Raw genomic sequence first — 22,906 nt, 5'->3', positions numbered from 1 at the left:
TTATCTCCCTTTGAAGATAATCATTTCCTGTACTTCCCGCGTCATTGGTTACTCTTTCCTGAGATGACCATACGGTTTCATAACCGGTTCAATGCAAAGCTTTATCTTCATGCAGATGTAGAAAATGGTAAATCGGTTTATTTATTTATTATAATCAATATACATAATGCATTGTTATCAACAAACTATATCACATCTTTTGGAGTTCAACTGTTCAAGTTGACAAATGACATGCAGTGTAGCTACTGTAACGTGCATGCAAGTGCGAGTGCAAATCCAATAATATTAGATGTCGGTATTGAGAAACTTCTGATGGGCAATAGCGAAGAGGTTAGAAACGACGTTATGATCAAATGTGTCTCGTCGTGCTATACATCTACAGTACTTAACATTGTTGGAGTAGTGCATGTGCAAATGACACTTTGAGTATGAAGTGATATGCTGTCAGAATCGAATCATATTATATCAAAGATATTTAAGACTTTTATATTCATGTATTGTTACACCGCTACACTATAATTATCGCTATGTAGCAATTTTAATCATCAACATTCCATTCTCTCATGTATGTGTATTCACAGTATTACAACAATTCTAGAGGTATATAGCATGACGAGACACATTTGATCATTACTACTTGTAAGTTTCTCAATACCGACGTCTAATATATTTGGATTATATTCACAGGAGCTTGACATTCTGTCAATACAGGTTTTTTTTATAGGCATATTATTGGCAGAACGTCAAGCTCGATGTTTTTTTTTTAAATTTTGTTATTGTTGGTTTTTTTCATACAAATGCATTTCATGAACAACAGGCTATGGTATGGAAAAGGTTATATAATGGTGAATTTTAAAATGAAATTCACCTGATGATGGATCTCACAGAGCAACTACCACAAGAGCTTGTGGAGAAAATTATATCTTTCCTTCATGTCAAGGATATTGGGAGGTTTTCAAAAGTGTCTGTAAGCTGGAGGGAGGCAGCAAACAAAGACCAAATTTGGTAAGGTTAAAACAAACCTTTTTCATTAATGAAATAAAATTGAAAAAAAAAATATTGATATAATAAAACCCAGAATGTAAATGAGCGTAAAATGATAACTGTTTTATTGAGAGTGAAGTTATTAATGAATATTCTTGCATACCTTGTAAAATAACATTCAGCCAAAGACACACTGCCACATAATCAAATGTTAATTATCTATTGACTTTCCTGATAAGGACTACCTATACCATCATAATATTTCAATTATATCTTAAAATCTTATTCAAGTTAATTATTTTGACATTTTTTAGAATTCTATCCCAAAAGTTTCTATGCTAGTGTACATGTAATTGAAGGCAATAATAAAGATTAAGAATATTTATATAAACTTTTGATTAGTGAAAAATGCTTATTTAAAATAATTGATAATAAACTTAAATGTTACTCGAAAAGATTAGAACTAGTGTCTGATTCTCAAAACAATTAATTGTATGTTGCAGATTTGAATTTAGCCCATCAATTATTGTCAAACCCATTAGTCTAAATTGAAAGGTGCCAAATTGATATAATCATGTCTAAAATCATCTTACAGAAAATTTGTATACAGATTTATGAAGATTAGTGATGACATAGAAATTAAAATCTTCATGCCAATTCTTTTACTGTAATCTGTATGTTTTCCTTTTAAACATGTACAATTTAAATTTTACATGCATATTATCTGTACATTACTTTCCATCCACAGGATTCATGAGTGTATGGCAAAGGGATGGTTGAGATATGGTGTCAACAATGAAATTTTCAATGCCTGTTCCCTCCCACGGAAAGATACAAATGTGTCACTTACCTCCCCTATTTTCAATTTGTACAGTAAGTTTCAGTCTTATGATGTTGTTGCTACTGCTCATGAAATTGTTGTCCTAGACTTTGTGCTCATATATTTTGCATCTACTTTTAGGAAAATAGGTATATGATATTTTAGTGTTAAAATTTGATTCTAGAGAGTTGTTAAATTATTCCCTTTAAGTTACAAAAAACAAGCAAACGGGGACAAAGCACTTTCTAACAACTGGTACATATATGCTCGAAAATCATCATTTGTAAGGTTTTATTTTACCATTCACATGTATGCATACATTTTTCAGTTCCTGAGGAAACCAGGTTATCTCCCCTTTGTAAGTGGAAGGAAATATTTATACGAGTGCAGCATTTGTCAAAGAACTGGGCAAAAGGACGGTACACTGTGGGCCCGATTCTCCGAGGTCACAAACAGAAGGTGTCAGCCATAGCCTGTAATGGTAAAAGCAAATAATTCAAATTGATTTTAATTGATAAAAACTTATAAAAAGATGTAAAATTTGACATGATCCTCACTTTACTTTATTCATTCACCTTGTTAATTCCAGGTACGAGTGTTGTAAGTGGCAGTGATGACAAGCTTCTCATTATCTGGGACTTGGCTACGTGTACAGAAGTCAAAACTCTCCACATGCATTCAGATAGTATCACAGCTCTCATACTAAGGGTAAGGGAGACTAAATAGTCCTTATAATTCAGGAAGTTCGATATTGTCTCGATGGGTTATCGGTATATACTGGTTACAGTAAATCACCGTTATTTCTTTTCTTCTAAATTTTGTGATTTTTATTGAGGGTCAGTTATTCTGTTTATTAAAGAGTTATACCCTTGTGAGTATAGGTATTCATAGTGACATCATTGTTTTGTTAGGGACCAATCTTGAAACTCACATAGTTTTCTCTTTAAAGTATGATGTTACGCTCGCAAATACATGATGTCACAATCAATACCTACCCATAAGGGCAGATAACTGTGTAATATGCAAATTCAGAATCGGTACAAGCTAATAATATTGTTTTGGTAGGAAATCCATTATGTATTATGAAATATTAAGATGAGGACATATTACATATATGTTATATGTCTGATTGAATCCTATTAGGTTTCATGCAATTCAATTTTGAAATGAACTTGTTGTTGCTAGGGTAACACAGCAATCACTGGTTGTGCTGACAGTGCAATAAGAGTGATAGATATTGTCAGTGGAGCAGTCATCTTCACCTTAATGGGCCACGCAGGAAGTGTGGAACACTTGGGCATTGTGGGTAATAGTCACCTGATCAGTGCTGCGACAGATAAGTAAGTCATTTATCTTAAAGTTTGTTATTAACTCTCATACACAATTATAGCTGTTTGTCTTTTATAAACTAATATGGTTCTCAACTTTATCATTTTAAATTTTACGTTGAATACTATGTCTAGTTCTTGTGAAATTTAAATAAATGTGACAGAATTAATAAATTATAAATTTGTAAATTATTTTAGAACTGTCCGCGTATGGTCACTCCCCGAGCGTCAGCTGAAGTGTATCTTCAGGGACCATACTGATGAAATTGAGGTTAGTTACATCTGCTGTATATCTTTCTTCAAAAATCAAGTTTCTAAGTCAAAACATATCAACCAATACACTACACAATGTATATGTTTTAGTTTGTTTGAAGGTTTTTGTTTTGTTTCTTTAATATTTTTAGCCCACCATCATCAGATGGTGGGCTATTCAAATCGCTTTTTGTCCGTGGTCCGTCGTCCGTCCTTCCGTCCGTCCGTCCGTCCGTCCGTCCGTCCGTCCGTCCGTCCGTCCGTCCGTTAACAATTCTTGTTATCGCTATTTCTCAGAAAGTACTGAAGGGATCTGTCTCACATTTCATATATAGATTTCCCTAGGGTCCTAGTTGTGCATATTGCATTTTGGGACCAATCGGTCAACAAGATGGCCGCCAGGCAGCCATCTTGGATTTTGATACTTAAAGTTTGTTATCGCTATTTCTCAGAAAGTACTGAAGGGATCTGTCTCACATTTCATATGTAGGTTCCCTTAGGGCCCTAGTTGTGCATATTGCATTTTGGGACCAATCGGTTAACAAGATGGCCGCCAGGCAGCCATCTTGGATTTTGATACTTAAAGTTTGTTATCGCTATTTCTCAGAAAGTACTGAAAGGATCTGTCTCAAATTTCATATGTAGGTTCCCTTAGGGCCCTATTTGTGTATATTGCATTTTGGGACCAATCGGTCAACAAGATGGCCGCCAGGCAGCCATCTTGGATTTTGATACTTACGATTTGGGACCGATCATTCAACAAGATGGCCGCCAAGGAGACATCTTGGATTTTGATAGTTGAAGTTTAATTGTTTCTGCTATTTCTCAGAAAGTACTGAAGCGATCTTTCTCAAATTTTATATATAGTATGTTTGCAAAAGTTTGAAAAGCAGAGAAAAGATCCCTCTTTCCATTGTCAGACATAGATCATTCTTTGGTGGGCGCCAATATCCCTCTGGGATCTCTTGTTTTTTCATAGTTGTTCTTATAAAATGTGCATCATCCAATATGTTCTTTCTTACATTAAAATATGTGCTTGAATCTTACTTGATTTCACCATGATATGTGCATGTACATATGTATGCTGCTTAATTTATATTAATTTCAGTTTTACATTTTCTCATTGTGAAGTTTGCATGTCTGTAGATTTATTTACATTTTTTATTTAATCACTATCAAATTACAGTCACCAACAGATTTTTTTGTTTACTGACGTACTCTGGCATTTAGTGTAACAGCTTTCATATTACATGTCTTTCAATCAATACACACAACATTGCAGTATGAATGTCACAGACATTTTTTTTCTTTGTTGTATCTTTTACACCTGTCATTTATTAGTGTAACACCTGTATTTTCAGTGTTTGTGTTGCCATGGTAACTTTGTTCTCACTGGCTCCTGGGATAAGACCATGTTTTTATGGGACATTATTAAAGAAAAACAGATTCATAAATTTGAAGGCCATGAAGAAGGTATATGTTGTGTGTTTTTAATCTACGATCTGTTATTTATGAAGAAATTGTCTTAAATTTTTTCCTTGTTAGATTGTCTATAAGGTAGACAGTGACTATACATAATGTTCTAAGTTGATTATTTTGGTAGATGTTTTTGGTCAAGAGTGGGTCCTTGGCATATCTCACTTTAGAACAGGTGTTTTTGCTTTCAAATTCTGATTGGATGCGGCTAGGTTCAGGCGACCAATGAAAACGCGGCTTTGATATGTCAACAAAACTTACCTCAAGCGATAGTATAGTGACCTACATTTGTATATTGAGGCATCAGGCATGCCATGCCTGTCAACAGCAACTCCTAGCGAAGTTATATATTACTGTCTATTTAATAAATTAGATGATTTAGACCAGCTAAATGAATGTCTTGGATAGGTTACTCTCAAAACAGATAGGAAAGTAAATGCATGCATGGTTTATGTTTCACAAAGTAAACAATTCAAAGATATACTGCGATCTCGTCACAAAATTGGACACTGCAAAACTTAAGCATGAAACACAAAAACTGCATGGTGTCCGAACTTACTAATAAACAAATGACTCTCACACATGTTAATCTTTGGTATTTTGAATCTATCACAAACAACATACCTGTTTCATAGGGCGCTGCCTTTTTTTCAACCATACAACAATGATGTGAGCTTTTAAATTGGTTGCTTATTACAAAAATGGAAGGGGCACAACTGCAGTGATCCAGCAGATGGGGCAGTGCGGGAACACCTGATCTGAAGTGAAATATGCCAAGGGTAGTAGGAAGATAATCAAACTAAATACCCTTGGCTAGCGAATTTGATCAGTTTGATGCTTAACTTATCTATATCAGCTTGTATAAGAACTAAATTTATTGTATTGGACAATTTAGGATATGTTTGCCGATTGTTTTACGCATAGAACAGCGAGACACTATGTCCAAAACAAAATGTTTTCCATATACATGTGTGGATGAATACTAACTGGCGACAACATTTTAGCAATGACTATACAAGTTTTATGGATACTTACTGTATATCTATGAAAAAGGTTTCTAAATAACAGGAATGTTATCATTTCTAAGCGTTTTATTGTGTGCTCTCGTCGGTATTTCCCATCTGCCACAAAACGAAAGTAGCGATCAAAAGCATTGTCCGACATTTTGTGTACGCATCATAAATAAACAGGCTAGCACGAAATGCTAAAATTCTGTGAAACAGACACATTAATCAATGATCAATACTTCTGGTGCATACATTTATTCATAATTATGTAATTCCTGTACTTACTTGACTTAAAAACTTAAAGGGACAATTCAATCTAAGAGAACATTAAAATTTGTACATATAAAAACAGTTCTAATGGAAATTAGATCAGTCGGTTTTACTGTGATATGCCAGAAAAACCCGTGGTGGTGAAATACGTGTGAAATGTTCAAACTCGCTGGTTGTCCGCTATTACACATTGTGGTCGAACATATTGTATGCCGAACCCTGTCCCTTGCTCATAGAGTAATGCAACTTTTGTCTAGAACTGCTCAAATCGCTCTGACAGTATTATGTTTAACTTATTAAGTGAATTATCTGGCCTAAAAATCATTTTATCACCTCCTCAGTGGTTATGTAGTTCATTTTTTTAATGTGTTTGACTTTTGCTCGTGTATGGGTACAGCTTACATATTGTACCTGCTTTATCGAAATAAAAAAAATATTTTGATCAACGATTCATAATTATAACAGTTTCAATTAAAATACTAAACAATGACGTGGACTTTGTCAATATTTTATGTTATATGTTTCATAAGAAATGTAGCACAATACATTTATGCCATATATTGCTTCTTGTTATGTAAAAGAATTAGCCGGAGTGAATTGTCTCTTTAAGTTGGTTATAGTAAGTTTCAGCAAAATGCAAAAATAAAAGCAAGATGACTACCACGTATATAGTCTGTTTCAGAAAAAAAAATTAAAAAAAAAAAACATCAAAAAATGGTCTCACTTAAAGGCGCTCCCCTCGACCAATTACCCGTGCCTGGCGCCCTTATTAGGGAAAATAAGGTAATAGTGAAGAATGCATTCTCTACGAGATATTCATGAATCCTGATCATACGCTGTACTATACATGCTGTATAAAGTTACATTGTTGCAACCCTTGATTAGTTTCATTTTCAGAGAAATATTTAAACAATCATGTTATTGTATGTAAACAGTCTCTAAAAATACCAAATAAAAAAAAGAGATTTGTTATTTCTATCTAAAACTGAAAATCCTGTATTTTTTACATGTTAAGGGAAGTAACTCTTGCATACTTCTTTTTCTTTCATTTAGATCTAAGAAGAAATCTGAAGAATTTTAGATAAAAAACAACATAAATTTTTCATTAAATGTGTGTGATTAATGAAGCTGGCTCTCTTCTGACTCGTAGATTTTGATATACACAGAAGTCAGAACCCAAAATATACCATAATTTGTAAATGTATCTTATGAACTTTCATATTAAAAGGACCTTTGTAGCCTATGTGAATTTTATTTTACAGATTTAAGTATTATCCAATATTTTTACTTTTTTTTTTAAACACATGATGTATCAATCCATTTTGATGAGAAGAAAGGTTTATTTCATAAAAATGATAAAATTGACATCATTAAAATTAATACCTCTGGAAAGTGGTCAAAGCTTACAACGTAAATGTTTATATATGATTCACTACCTTTTCCTACATTATCCACACTTACTTATTTTTATTTCCCTTTTTATGTCTCTGCATTTTCTCCCCTTATATTTATATCTCCCTTTTAATGTGTCTTTGAATTATCTCCCCTTACTTATATTTTTATCTCCCTTTTAATGTGCCTTTGAATTATCTCCCTTTAAACATGTTACAGTTGTCAGTTGCTGTCAGTTTGATGACACTATTGCTGTGAGTGGTAGTGCTGATTGTACTCTGAGGATCTGGAATACACAGACAGGGGAATGTAACCATACATTGGAAGGCCACAGTGGGGAGGTGGTAAGTAGCTTGGAAAAGATTTTTATCTCATAACTGGCACGTCTAGCCATGTCATACGGCCATGTCGTAAATATCATAAGATAACAATTTTATGACGTCACATTTATATTTGACGTCATTATCTATATATGATGTCGTATAATTGTCTCCACGTCACATCCGAGTCAGACTTCTATTGTTTTATATAGTGAGGAAATTAAATGTTTCACTTATAATCTATTTAAAAAAGTAATGTGATAAATAGAATCTAACACTTCTGACTATGTAATATGTATATTTTTTTCATACCTACAGTTGTAAAACTGACTGGTCTAGGGCAATACACTCATGCCGCCTGAGGCTGTATTGCATAGCTACCCGTGCAATAAAGCCTCATCATGTCACGGCGTCAACATTTTTTTCACAAACTTGACTGGTTTTACTATAACGGATGCAAACAACGGAATTTTTATTGAAAATATCATGTAATTTTTCATGTATTAAAATTGACTTTCAGCTGTGGATTTCTTCGAATTTATTTCAAAATGGCGGGATATTATAGTTGTAAAATTGCAATAAAACGTCGAGGTATGAAAGAAAAATACTATTTCATAAGTGAATGTGAAGGATAAAGATATTCTACCCTCGGGATCACGAAATGTTGCAAAACCCTCGGCAAGCCTTTGGTTTTACTACATTTTGTGACCCTTGGGTAGAATATCCCTATCCTTCATATCCACATATGAAAGAGTCTTATAATATATCATGGTGCACTAATGTGCACCATTGGCTATGCTAGAACACCCAATGTATGTTACACACCAATACATGTAAAAAACATGACAACCAATGCAATACAACACTAGTAATAATATTACCTGTAACATCCAAACACACACAAACATCCAGCGGCCTTCCAACAACACACCAGTGTTGTGTACAGGGGAGATAATTTGTATCCATTGGTTTTAATAGGCCATACAAACCAAGCATGCACTTTTATTGTAAGATATCATTAGCTCGCCTATTTGAAGAGTAGGGGGAGCTAATGTTGTCACCCCGGCGTCGGCGTCGGCGTCAGCGTCGGCGTCCCATGTCACGTTAAAGTTTTTGAGCAAGTTTCTGTTTCTGTTGATATTTTTAAATAGTAAATACTTCTTCTGAATAGGTGAGCTTTGCTGTTCTCCAACAGCTCTTGTTTTGTATTCACCTGTAACATAGAAGGTAAATCTGACCACCCAAGCAAGATACATACAATGTGTGGATTGACTGTGTTAGGGCATGGTCAAATTTTTCGTTTTGTTTCATGGACACACAATGACTGAAAATGTCTCAAATTTTGTACATTAACTATAAAACACCATGTATTATTTCTTGTCCTATTGAAAAGAATTTGTCATTATTGTCTGAAATATTTGTTTTTGAATATTTATTCTGGTGATATATCATTTATATCAGTTTTCATAAATTAGTACATTGTATTGATAACATAAATGCAATGGAAAGAGAAATATATTCCAAGAGGCAGTTTTGTTATCATAGTGTTTTCTAGAAGTATGCAACGTCATTCTATAAATAAGGCAGGCAAATGTTTCTCATTGATAAATATGCCTCTGGTAGATTGTTATGTAACCTAATTATAGCAGAAGATAGAGAATCGTATCAAACACAAAAACAGGACAACTTCTTTATTGAAAATTTTGATAAGACATTGGAAGTAAAGCAATTTTGTATGGCAGATATGGCCTTCGAATATATCTTTGACATAGACCATATGGCCTGCAGTTACTTTTTCTTGTTGTAAAAAATTAGGAACCTATTTCATTTCTTCTTACATCAATCTCATGGTATTTGATAAATTGAATTTAACATTTTACATCATACATTGAAACTGTTGGCTGGATAAGGATGATGTTTTTAACAGGATAAGTTTTTTTTTCTTCTAAATACTATGTTTATATGGTGACAACCATCTGAAAATAGATGAATTTATTAGGTTAGATACAGTGGCTGAGATATGTCTGATCATCTATTACTACCCCCTCAGCCACTGGGTTGCAAAATTCAAACCTACATTTATATGGGGAGAAGTCCTAGCAGAGGTTTCTTGGTTTTCAATTTGATTTTTTTTTTTCTTTTTTAGCTCGCCTATTCGAAGAATAGGGGGAGCTAATGTTGTCACCCCGGCGTTGGCGTCGGCGTCGGCGTCAGCGTTGGCGTCCCATTTCACGTTAAAGTTTTTGAGCAAGTTTCTGTTTCGTCAATTGTTTAAGCTTAAGTCATCATAAATATTTATGATTTTATTTTCCTAATGTGTATGGATGCTGAACTTGATAATACTACCAATTTGGGGCCCTTTAGGGGTTGTTTGAGTCTGTTAATTTGTCATATTTCCATGTTAAAGTTTTTGAGCAAGTTTCTATTTTGTCAATTGTTTAAGCTTAAGTCATCATAAATGTTTATGATTTTATTTTCCTAATGTGTATGGATGCTGAACGTGATAATACAACCAATTTGGGGCCCTTTAGGGGGTTTTTGAGTCTGTTAATTTGTCATATTTCCATGTTAAAGTTTTTGAGCAAGTTACTATTTTGTCAATTGTTTAAGCATAAGTCATCATAAATGTTTATATTTTCATATGCCCCTATATAGTCAACGGGAGGGGAGTTGCGTTCAAATTAGCGTAAAGGCAATGACGTATGAATACAAACGCAGTGCAGGTTCGGACTACTTCTAGTTCACGCTTCCATAAGATTTTGCGTCATAAGTTGACGGATTTTAAAATAACAATAAAGAGTTTTTATTAGATCCAATTAAATATGTATTTGACATCAAAACAAAACATGTGTTCAAGCATTGTAACGGTAATAAACTACAAAATGAATCGCTGGTCGGGGCTACAACCGGGGGGCTTTCCTCAGGAATGTTCGGGGAATCCCATAGTTACGTCAGATGTACATGTGTGTACGGTCACTCATCTCACCTAAATATACAGAACATCTGATTGTCGGTGAATAATTCTGGGAGCGTCTAAGCTAACAATAGGTTAACAGATCATATACAGGTTTCCAGAAAAAAACATTACAGGTAGCCTATCCGAAACAGTATCATCAGCTTAAATGGCCCCGTCTTTGCATTCAAAATAGGCCTACACACACGCAAACACTTGTCTATCCTCCGTACAATAAAATAAAAGTCATGACTGCAAAGAATTTAGTGTATATCGCGTTCTTAGACCGATACATACATGACAAACATTCAGCAGCTCAATGGTCATACCATCAATATGCTTTATCACAGTCACTTCCCTTGGTTGAAAATCAAATATGGCCGCTCGCTTCACTACGGACCGCATCACTACCCTGACAACGATACATACCGGTAGTCGTTCCGCCTTGGTTATCTCAATTTTTATTCGAAATGGACATTATTAATATATATTATCAAATTTAAAAAAAAAAATATATGTTGAAAATAATTGAAAAGTGTCATTGTTGTATTTCAAACCAAACTGCAGCTATAACATTCAACAATCGGAACTATATCTTCGGTCATCCTGACTACCGTAGTTACCCAACTTAGCAACCATCACCGTTTTAAATTGTACGTAAAAGTATATTTATTTATGTAAATATAGAGATTGAACAGTGTTTTGATTGCGTTAAAGGTGGTATGAACGCAATGGGATACAGACATATTCTAATGTAGCGCGTTAGCGCTACATGTAGAATATGTCTGTATCCCATTGCGTTCATACCACCTTTAACGCAATCAAAACACCGTTCAATCTCTATATGATTTTATTTTCCTAATGTGTATGGATGCTGAACATGATAATACAACTAATTTGGGGCCCTTTAGGGGTTTTTTGAGTCTGTTAATTTGTCATATTTCCATGTTTAAATAGTAAATACTTGAGCATCAACTTCTTCTGAATAGGCGAGCTTTGCTGTTCTCCAACAGCTCTTGTTTTTTTGGGGGTAAGCTTCCTTCAGCATCCATTGGCATTAAATTCCCAGTGTCTGGTTTTCTTTTTATGTAAAGGTCATGACAAAGTGACATGTGACATTTGCTTTGCTTTGTTTGGTTAAACAATCCTATTTACAGCCAGGTAACAGTTGGTGGAGGGAAGCTGAAGTACCCAGAAAAAATAGGGACCTGCTGTATCTTGCAACTGCCCCAGATGGTTTTCAGCCTCGTGATCTAGAGGTGGAAGGCTAGTGGTAGTATGTTGGGACATCAGCCAACAGTTTCTTTTTAATGAAATTTTACGAAATTCTAGAGAGTGTATATCATCTTGTATGTTTACAGTACTGCCTGGTATACAACAAGGAGTTGATAGCTTCAGGGTCACAGGATAGTACCATTCGGCTCTGGTCTCACACAGGTAAGTCATATGTGTCTCATATAGGTAAATCATACAAATCTCATACAGGTAAGTCATACATATAGCACACAGGTAAGTCATCCAGGTCTCATACATGTAAATCATCCAAGTCTCATACAGGTAAATCATCCAGGTCTCACACAGGCAAGTCATACTGATAGCACATAGATAATTCATAATTGTCTCATACAGATAAGTTATACAGATATAATACAGGTAAGTCATAATATAGCACACAGGTAAGTTATAAGAGTCTCATACAGGTAAGACATATAGATAGCACACAGATAATTCATACAAATCTCATTCAAGTCTTGTTGCTCTCACACAGGTAAATCATACATTTCTCATATACATGTAGGTAAGTCATACAGTTCTCATACGGGTATTTTAAATTAAGTCATACTGGTCTAATTTAAGTATGTCATACAGGTAGTTCATACATTAATATGTCTCACACAGGTAAGTTATAAGTGTTTTTGACAGGTAAGTCAAACAGATCTCATACATAAATGTATTTAACATTCAACACATACAAGTCTGATACACTAAGTACTATTATCTCCTTTACATGTAAATTGACTGAGGATAGCTATTTGTACAGACTTATGATGTCAGTGTTTTTATATTACTGTCTCAGGTAGGTGGGCAGGTATAAGAGATACAAGAAGGTACTTCATTAAGGCTCTTACACACTCCTTATATTTTGTACATAAAAATGCAGATTATTAATTTTTCCTTAAGCATATGTATTCCATTACTTGTATTTATTTGTAGCCATGTAAGAATCATTGGCATAAGAAAACTTTCATTCTATAATCATGTAGATTCCTGGTATTCTTAAAGAGAGTGACATAACAGTTTAACATGTACATGGTTGACCTGCACGGTTGACCTTGGTAAGAAGTTCTCAAGCCAGGGACACACTTATTGCCCCACCCACTGGTGTCTGAGGGCCTTCCTGGTGCAGGCCAAATATCTGACAGTTCCTTCATGTAAATCAGCTGTGTTTGGCATGTCTGAGACATGTGTTCCTCCCCTAGTACTCCCCCTCCCTCACAATTCCCCTGTAGACCCCTCTGGAGTAAAACCCTTACACTCCATTAGAAATAACATATGCCCTGCTGTTGTTTAAAGAGGAATTACGTCTAAAATACAAATTGTGTTTTAATAACTTGGGTTTCTTTTTCTTTTTTTTTCTGTCTGTAGATAATTTTGACAGAGAAAATTAAACATACTCAAACATGTGCACATATTTATTTTTTTTGTATCTAAAAACTTATCTTTATTTCCATTGCATAATTATGTTTTATATAAATATCTAACCAAAATATTCATCATGCTTGTACATTTTTTATGCAACAAAAATATCTTGATATTTCACAGCAGGTAATTTTTTATTGCTAAACAAACAGATATGGTTTTGACATGTATTAAGGTACACAATAAATGTAGTGTGCATGTTTTAGTTTTTATTTCAATTTTATGAACAGAGCATGTAGATTTTTTAAAGTTCAGAAAAATAGAAAATCTTAATTTAAGAATGAAATGCATTATATGATTGATGTTGCCACAAGAAACAGAAAACCATTTTGTGTTGCTCGGTATTTATCTTTATGTGATGTAAAACTTTTAACATGTTTGTATGGATAGATCTTCTGTTTACAGATTGTGTACATGATACATCATCATAAGTGTCAAACTTCCTGACAACGAAGATTTTACCATCAAATGTTACCACTCCTACAAACATCCTGACAACCAAGATTTTACCATCAAATGTTACAACTTCTACAAACTTCCTGACAACCAAGATTTTACCATCAAATGTTACCACTCCTACAAACATCCTGACAACCACAATTTTACCATCAAATGTTACCACTCCTTCAAACATCCTGACAACCAAGATTTTACCATCAAATGTTACCACTCCTACAACAAACATCCTGACAACCAAGATTTTACCATCAAATGTTACCACTCCTACAAACATCCTGACAACCAAGATTTTACCATCAAATGTTACCACTCCTACAAACATCCTGACAACCAAGATTTTACCATCAAATGTTACCACTCCTACAAACATCCTGACAACCAAGATTTTACCATCAAATGTTAATACTCCTACAAACATCCTGACAACCAAGATTTTACTATCAAATGTTACCACTCCTGCAAACATCAACAGTGATAGCTAAATTTGTGATCAAAGTTTGTTATTAAATTGATTTCAAGGAAAAAAGAGGCAAAGAAATAATTTTGATATTGTTGAGATGCTTCTTTTATATAAAACTTGCTGAATAGTGGTGTAAGTTTTAGTTCCCTTGGTAACTAAAACGTCTGTTCCGCTATCTTTGAGAAAAAGATAGGGTCTAAAACAATATTTCCTACTCTTAGAATTTTCCTGTTATCAATTCTTAACATATATGTGTTTATGGTAGTTTAAAGTCTAGTATTTAATCTTTGAAAATTAATTTGTTTACAAAATCCACATACATAAAAAGAGGTGCATACTATAAGTAAAACTAACCTGTAAAGCTTCCACACAATTAAAGAATACACATGAATTTTCTGCTGTATATATAATGTCCAAAGTATTCTAAAAAGATCTTTTGAAAGAATATAAGGTTTTAAAATTAGAATTACATGCATTTCGGGAAATAAAAAAACCCACTTTACTTTCTTATTTAAAAGAATTTCCCATAACACAGCTAGACGGTTGTGCTTAGAAGCCATGAAACAATATGATTTGTTATTCATATGGAAGAAATCAGCATTTCTTTCGGTAACATATCCCGAAATCTATCAACACTGCTTGGCTCCAATGGTTTACAACATTTTTCTGATTATCTCTTCAGCACATGTCTTGTTTGGATTGTTACTCCATTGTTTTTACTGCTTTTAAATATCACCTCCTCTTGGCAACAATTTTGGATACATTTTTTTCACTGTTGGTGTATATTTTTGTTGGGTATCCCCCTCTGTGATGGCAGACGTTGTATCACATTTTAACCTGTGTCACTGCTGCACTATTTGCACACAAGACCAGCTGACTAGTGAGCTAATGAACATGTGTGTAATGTTAAGTAAGCAGACGTCCCACTGTATCTGCTGCTGGGCCAGATTACAGACATATGTAAGTCTAGTACTGTCATTACTGTAAGAACTGTGTAGTAGCCTCATTAGAAGTAAATTGGCCGTGTCCGACCCCCACTTACATCCCTATCCCCCTGGGGGTCATAGGCTAAGGATACCCCATCCCTCGCGACAGACTGATTGACAGCTAGATATTCTCGTTTTAAACATGTTTTTTCAACCCTCCCTACATAAATAGTTTCAAGTGTGTTGTAAGTGGTAAGTTTTCATAAATATTGAATAAACAATCAGTTCGAAAGGGTTCTCTATCAACTTGCAAACTGGGGGAAAATAAAGTATTACATTTGTTAATTGATTAATACTCAATGTCAATTTCTGTATTATGTCATACATTCAGCTAAACTTAAAGAAGAATCATTTAAAAAAAAATAAAAAAAATGTTTGAAGATGGTTTAATGATTGAACAATGTATGCAGTAACAACAATTACACGCATTACTCATCTGCATAATTAGGAAACTACATGTAAGCCTAACTATACTCAAATTTCAAATGAGGAATAGGATTTTGACATTAAAGGCTAGATACTATAGACAAAGTAAAAGTCTTGTCTAAGAAAGCATCTCATTCTTGTTATTGTTTTATACAGTAGGTATTTCTGTAGGTAGGGGCCGCCATGGCAGAGTGGTTAAGATGTACCGACATATTACCACATGCCCTCCACCTCTGGGTCGCGAGTTCAAATCCCATGTAGGGCAGTTGCCAGGTACTGGCCGCTGGTCGGTGGTTTTTCTCTGGGTACTCCGGCTTTCCTCCACTAACAAACCTGGCACATCCTTAAATGACCCTGGCTGTTTATAGGACGTTAAACTAATTAAACCAATTTCTGTAGGAATGTGTTTTGTATATGCCTGGGGTGCTATGGAATGAAAACGTATTGAATGATGCATCAGTTAGAGATCCACAGAAAAATAACAAACAAATCTAATTAAACACTCTTGAAAATAAATACAGTATTATCTTTCTCTGTCCTAACAATTACTATAATTTCTCAAACATTTGTAGATGCATTTAACATATGAGGGACAATAATGATCTGCTGCACCATGTCTTTACAACATCTGAGATATGACTTGCCCTACAATTAGTTATTTTCTACTATGACCCAGGTTGGAGGTGTCTCTTTGACAACTGTCCTCATATCACCCTGATTGGAGGTGTCTCTTTGACAATCATCCTCATATCATCCTGATTGGGGGCGTCTCTTTGACAACCATCCTCATATCACCCTGATTGGAGGTGTCTCTTTGACAACCATCCTCATATCACCCTGATTGGCGGCGTCTCCTTGACAACCATCCTCATATCACCCTGATTGGAGGTGTCTCTTTGACAACCATCCTCATATCACCCTGATTGGGGGCGTCTCCTTGACAACCATCCTCATATCACCCTGATTGGAGGTGTCTCTTTGACAACCATCCTCATATCACCCTGATTGGAGGTGTCTCTTTGACAACCGTCCTCATATCACCCTGATTGGAGGTGTCTCTTTGACAACCATCCTCATATCACCCTGATTGGAGGTGTCTCTTTGACAACCGTCCTCATATCACCCTGATTGGAGGTGTCTTTTTGACAGCCATCCTCATATCACCCTGATTGGAGGTGTCTCTTTGACAACCATCCTCATATCACCCTGATTGGAGGTGTCTCTTTGACAACCGTCCTCATATCACCCTGATTGGAGGTGTCTTTTTGACAGCCATCCTCATATCACCCTGATTGGAGGTGTCTCTTTGAAAACTGTCCTCATATCACCCTGATTGGAGGTGTCTCTTTGACAGCTATCCGCATATCACCCTGATTGGAGGTGTCTTTTTGACAGCCATCCTCATATCACCCTGATTGGAGGTGTCTCTTTGAAAAACTGTCCTCATATCACCCTGATTGGGGGTGTCTCTTTGACAACCGTCCTCATATCACCCTGATTGGAGGTGTCTCTTTGACAACCATCCTCATATCACCCTGATTGGAGGTGTCTCTTTGACTACCATCCTCATATCACCCTGATTGGAGGCGTCTCTTTGAAAACTGTCCTCATATCACCCTGATTGGGGGTGTCTCTTTGACAACCATCCTCATATCACCCTGATTGGGGGCGTCTCTTTGAAAACTGTCCTCATATCACCCTGATTGGGGGTGTCTCTTTGACAACCGTCCTCATATCACCCTGATAGGAGGTGTCTCTTTGACAACCATCCTCATATCACCTTTGATTGGGGGTGTCTCTTTGACAACCATCCTCATATCACCCTGATTGGGGGCAACTCATTAACACATGTTCTCTAATTACCCTGACTTGCACACTGAACTCAAATGAGATAATTTATAACAAACAATTGATATTTCATTTTCTTCCCCTTTTATTTCGTTCAGTCTCTAGACCTCATCAGTTCTTGCCAATTGCATTGCTAACTATGAATGGCAGGTCATTTTTTCTAAATATTGACATGCATCACATTTTCTTAAAGTTTTCTGTCTCTTTACTTTTCGTTGTAGGGGGGGACTGTACTTTGATGAATTATCTAGTTTATTTGACAAAGGATAGTAAAAGCAAAAAAACCAGCACAGTTGGCTTCATATCTAAACATAAAATCCTAGTTATTTGGAGTTATTTAAGATCATTTCAGGTGAACTACATACATGGATGTAAAGAGAAACAAGATTGAAAGCTGCTTGAAGGAAATTCCACAAACCTGGAAACACATAAATCACCTCCATGTAAAAATGTGCTTCCTGGTGGAATCTTAATCATCGCAAAACATTACATTCATGCTGTACGAAGACATGTTTTTTGTAACTTCACAATATTGTAGTAATTGTTTTAAGCTAAATCCAAGGAGCATTATGGATATATTTCCTATGTGAAACATTTTCTGCTGTCATATAAACATGCATTTTAGCATAAATCTTTTCAGAGCCTTGTCAAATCTCACACAGAGTTTCCTCTCAAAATATCAAGTGGCTGCATTTGCTAAGGAAATCTTTGACTACATTATTTTTGTAAAAGTGTAGTAGCTTTTAAATGTGCTTTCCAAAATATTTTTGTACATAACACATGTGATGGATTTTAAGTATCCGCTGTTCAAATTTTGAAGATTTCATAAAGTAAACTTTGTCTTATAAAACAGACAAAACTATGACGAATTAAATGCGTTTCTGAACACTGTCACACTTTCATACACTTAGTACATAACCATGTGGTAATCTCAAAGAATGTGAAAAAAACCTGAAGACATGATGTACTCATATGTTTATGATTTCTAGGGAAATGCCTACATGTGCTGATGGGCCACTTGGGGGTGGTCCGATGTCTACACATCAACAGCCAGAGACTCGTCAGTGGAGGGGACCAGAAAAAGATCGGCATCTGGGACTTCAGGGTAGGTATAACAGGCTACTGCTAGTTCATCTAAAATATTTCATTATTGGTACTTCTTTCTCAATTCAGTTAACTGATAAACAATGCGCATAGTCATAATCAGAAGGAAGAGCAAGTTATCAAGCCAACACTGAACCAGAATTGGAAAGGAAACAGGTTAGGCACCTTATTGGGATATTTGGAATCATAGAAAGGGGAGCTGTTCCTCCATAGGGAGCATTAGAATTAAAGGAGCTGAGTTCCCTTGGCAACAGAAGAATGGAGGTAGCGGAGTCCCCGTTATAACGATAGAAAGAGAAGAGGTTTTTTTCACTGGCAACAAAGAAGGGGGAGGAGTGGTGTCTGCCTTTGCAATAGGACAAGAGAAGCTGAGTCTACTTGGCAACATTTTAAGGGAAGTAGATAGACCCCTTGGCAACTATAGAAAGGGAAGAGCTGAGTCTCCTCGGTAACATAATGAGAAAAGTTAATTTTCCATGGTAATACAATACGGGAAGAAATTGATCGTGAGTCCTTCTTGAGGGTAAGGAGGTGAAGAGCTGGCTCTTGAGGAATGGAGAAAGCTTTGTCGCTCATTTATAACTATGGGAAGAGGAAATGCTACATCCCCATGAGGGAGCATGAGAAGAGGAGCTGTGTCTCTTCTCTAGATCTATTGCAAGAATATGCACTTATTCCCTCCTTTGGAACCATAGGAAAAGGCTTAGCTGCTTCCCTAGATTTACTGAAAGGAGCTGAGGTACTTGTTTTAGAACCATGGAGGGAGAGAAGCTGAGTCCTCCTCATTAAGGCCACGAGAAGAAGAGGTGCTGCATTCTTCCTTGATGACCATGCGAAGAGAAGAAGATGTGTTCCTTCCTTGGGAACATGAAAGGTGAGAAATGATTTGCCTTTTCCAGGAAAATGGAAGAAGAGGAGCCAAGTCTGCCCTATATGGAGGGTGGGGTATTATGATATGAGTTCCGTTCATGGCAACGTAGAAAGGTTAAGAAGATAAGTTGTTTTGTTTGTTTCTGATTTGTTTATTATTGTTGCAGCTAATTGCTAGTTCATGATCATGACCAAGTTCAATACAAGCAACATTTTAACTCTTGACCAATATGCAGTTGCTAACTGAAACCTGACCTTAATGTATTCATTAAGTATGAGTCAAGGTTGCGGTAACAACCATTTTCTTTTTTTTCCAGACCGGGAAATTATTGAATATGGTACATCGTAATCCTACCCGCCTACACCTGATGTGGGTCAGTGAAACCAAACTGGTTACCGCTTCGCCTGAACAACCAGGCACAATCACTGTGATGAGTTACTGGTGATATAATAGTAAACATGTGATGTACGAGATTCATTTAAAATGCAAACCAATCAGGAAAGGTAACTTTGGATATTAACTGCTTCTTAAATTTACATCTACATAGTTGGTGTTGATGTTGACACAGCTTATTTGAGAATCAAGCGATAATTAATCAAGCAAAATCATAAACATTCTTGTCGGCTTATGCATTCGAGGATGGCAAGGATATAAGTATTGGATATGTTTGAGGTGCTTTGCCACCATCATCAACGAAGTGAACAAAACAATTATGTGCCTTTTATTATGCCCTGACATGAAATGGTAAGACACATACTGTTCCCGTGTCAGTTGAATCCCACTATGTTCCGGCTTGTCCATCCGTATTTTGTCCTGCTTTACTAGACAGTAATTAACTGTCATCTGATGTTTCAAAGTGTCAGTTGAATCCCACCATGTTCAGGCTTGTCCACATGTATTTTGTCCTGCGTACAACTAGACAGTGATTTACTGTCATATCATGTTCCAACCTGTGGGATAGTGTATAATTTAATGATATTTTAGAAATGCCAAAATATGCATTTGAGATTTCAGCATCTTTGTTCAGAAGTTATTTTGAGGCAATTTTATGGTAATCGCATATATATTTGTTATTATTTAAAGAGATAAATAGAAGTCATGTTAAAAAAAATCTTGATTATTTATTTAATAAGATTTCCTGAAAGATCTTTTTTCAATATTTTATCCGTGTTTTTCTTGGTCTCTGTCTTTTTTATGGTTTGTCATTTGTTTAACTGAAATCATGATCGTATATGTTTTACACAATAGATAATTTTGCGCGCGATTGATGAAAATGAGTGGATACGAATGTTATGCCAAAATATTTTCTTACATTAAATCAATATTTTATATTTAAAAATGTTACTCTTTTTCTCTTTAATGTATAGCTGAAGATGGACTAGATGATATGATTTATTGAAGAAAACTTTGAAGAGAATACCATTACTTATATAGTATTGAACATTTTCAGTGTTTACTATCATACGGAGATTTAATAACATATGTATATATGGTTTGTCCGCAGACCTAACACTCAATTATTAAGGTGATAAGAATACACAGATCGGATGATAATGATAATAGAATGATTTGATTTCCACACATTTGATACATTGTAATTTTGTCCATCGTCATTCCAGCATCGAATATTCGTCAATAAATTAATAAGAAGAAAAATGCAGAAATTTAATAAGAAGTCCAACGTCTTAGATTTTTGTGCATCCCCAATGGTCGTCTGCTACATCTTGTGGTCGTCTGCTGCATAGTCACATTGCGTCACGTGTTAAGTAGTGCACGTGAAACAACGCTTTGTCATGTCGTTTCATTAAAGATGCATGTGTCGTATTGATCTAAAATGTTACTGGTGCCAGAAGGAATGCACGTGAAGTTTTGCAGATTTGATGAGACAAATTAAGTATTGCGACAGCGTATTCATTAAACATTGTATATAAAAAAATGTTTTATTTTAAAACATCACCAGGGTAGCATTATTTGTCAAAATACGCTGATGTGTAAGCAGTTTTTCTGTTCATGAATTAATAATTAATATTGCAATCTGAAGAAGAATGGTTGTACTCGTTTTCCGTTAATACGTATAGATTTTATGCTCACATATACCTGGTATTCCCTTTGGAAAAATAAAGAACACTTTTCTTCCATGCCATCTATGGAAGCTTTGTTTATGTGCGATAGTGTACATTACACAATCAATATCACAAGGGTAACATTTAAAAAAAAAAAAAAAAAGTTCGTGCAAAACTGTATGTTTTAATAATACAGTGACTGGTTTTGTTTTCAAATTTTTAGAGCTTTTGTCAGTCAAATAATTCAAAAGAAAAAGAAAACAAATACCCGTATAATTACAGCTGTCAAACTGTCGCCACTAAAGCTGTGTTTCTATGCGTCATGGAAGAAAACAATAGCGTCGCCATCACAATATAACAAAAAACGTTTCCTTTTAGTGAATCCGGAATTCATGAACCACGCTTCCTTTCTTCTGTTCTGTATCCCCACGACTACAATATTGTTCCGGGAGTTCCATCAGCTGTCCATCATTCCTCTAAACTAAATCTACAAATCGGTATTTCATGTCTAGCTTGGTGTCAGCCGAGTCTCAAGAGGGATGGAAATTGGAAGAGAATGCTTTGACTCATCGGATCATGGCGAACGATCGAGATATCCTAAGTGCTGAAATTGCATAATCTTCTATTTCGCAAAGCAGAAGTGACAAGGGAAAATTGGTTTAAGAATAAAAACACAAATTGGAGAATAAATGAATATTTGATGGAAATAATTGAGTTACATTGCATTAAAACACGAGTGTATTGCTCCGGCGGTAATTACACATGGCAAATACGTGATAGTTTGGAGTAGAATAGCTGTACACTGTCTATACGAAGTCATGGCAGCCACTTCTATCCAAGGAAATCTTGTTTCGTCTCCAGACTGCGACAAGATAATAATCGATTTTGTGTCGCTATATCTTGCAGATCTTGTCGCGTCTTGTATCTTTGAATATTCATGGTATTGATACAGTCTTCATACACTGTTATTACATCTATCGTAAGTCACGGGAAGGGCAACACTAACAATTCAATGTAAATATACACTGGACAATCAATTGTGTTTGGCAATCGTCAAGGCCTTGTCTCTGTCCAAGACGGTCCCCGTTGAAATTGAAGTGCTTTGCAGTATATATAAATATCTTAGGAGCATAGATATATCCTATGCCCTGTACAGTCCTGTGAGGTATATAGTTGTGACATGTTGG

General features: G+C 35.4%; 1 protein-coding gene across 3 annotated transcripts; it reads left to right on the top strand.

Annotated features, from left to right (window-relative positions):
* Nucleotides 1-9: 9 nt before the first annotated feature.
* Nucleotides 10-21,836, top strand: LOC138318755 (F-box/WD repeat-containing protein 7-like). Of its 3 annotated transcripts, none has more exons than XM_069261427.1 (12): nucleotides 10-127; nucleotides 818-1,005; nucleotides 1,733-1,857; nucleotides 2,133-2,285; nucleotides 2,394-2,512; nucleotides 2,990-3,144; nucleotides 3,331-3,403; nucleotides 4,746-4,857; nucleotides 7,749-7,873; nucleotides 12,164-12,239; nucleotides 18,671-18,786; nucleotides 21,024-21,836. In XM_069261427.1, the coding sequence occupies exons 2-12, from the start codon at nucleotides 872-874 to the stop codon at nucleotides 21,036-21,038; spliced, it is 1,203 nt and encodes a 400-aa protein (XP_069117528.1). In that variant the 5' UTR covers nucleotides 10-127; nucleotides 818-871; the 3' UTR covers nucleotides 21,039-21,836. The 3 variants fall into 3 exon arrangements, with proteins under 3 accessions (XP_069117528.1, XP_069117527.1, XP_069117529.1); XM_069261426.1 differs by lacking the exon at nucleotides 21,024-21,836 and adding an exon at nucleotides 19,973-20,995 and having other exon boundaries at nucleotides 11-127; XM_069261428.1 differs by lacking the exons at nucleotides 818-1,005; nucleotides 21,024-21,836 and adding an exon at nucleotides 19,973-20,995 and having other exon boundaries at nucleotides 34-127.
* The last annotated feature ends 1,070 nt before the right edge of the window (nucleotides 21,837-22,906 follow it).

The sequence above is a fragment of the Argopecten irradians genome, chromosome 3 (assembly GCF_041381155.1).
Source record: "Argopecten irradians isolate NY chromosome 3, Ai_NY, whole genome shotgun sequence".
Lineage (NCBI taxonomy): Eukaryota > Metazoa > Mollusca > Bivalvia > Pectinida > Pectinidae > Argopecten > Argopecten irradians.
This window is presented reverse-complemented; position numbering and strand designations above follow the sequence as displayed.

Bases quoted from the DNA above. Each gene is read 5' to 3' on its own strand.
- LOC138318755 (XM_069261426.1), top strand. From the start codon at position 872: ATGATGGATCTCACAGAGCAACTACCACAAGAGCTTGTGGAGAAAATT. The intron at 3,145-3,330 runs GTAAGTCATTTA...AAATTATTTTAG, and splicing joins ATCAGTGCTGCGACAGATAA to AACTGTCCGCGTATGGTCAC. The intron at 4,858-7,748 runs GTATATGTTGTG...AACATGTTACAG, and splicing joins ATTTGAAGGCCATGAAGAAG to TTGTCAGTTGCTGTCAGTTT.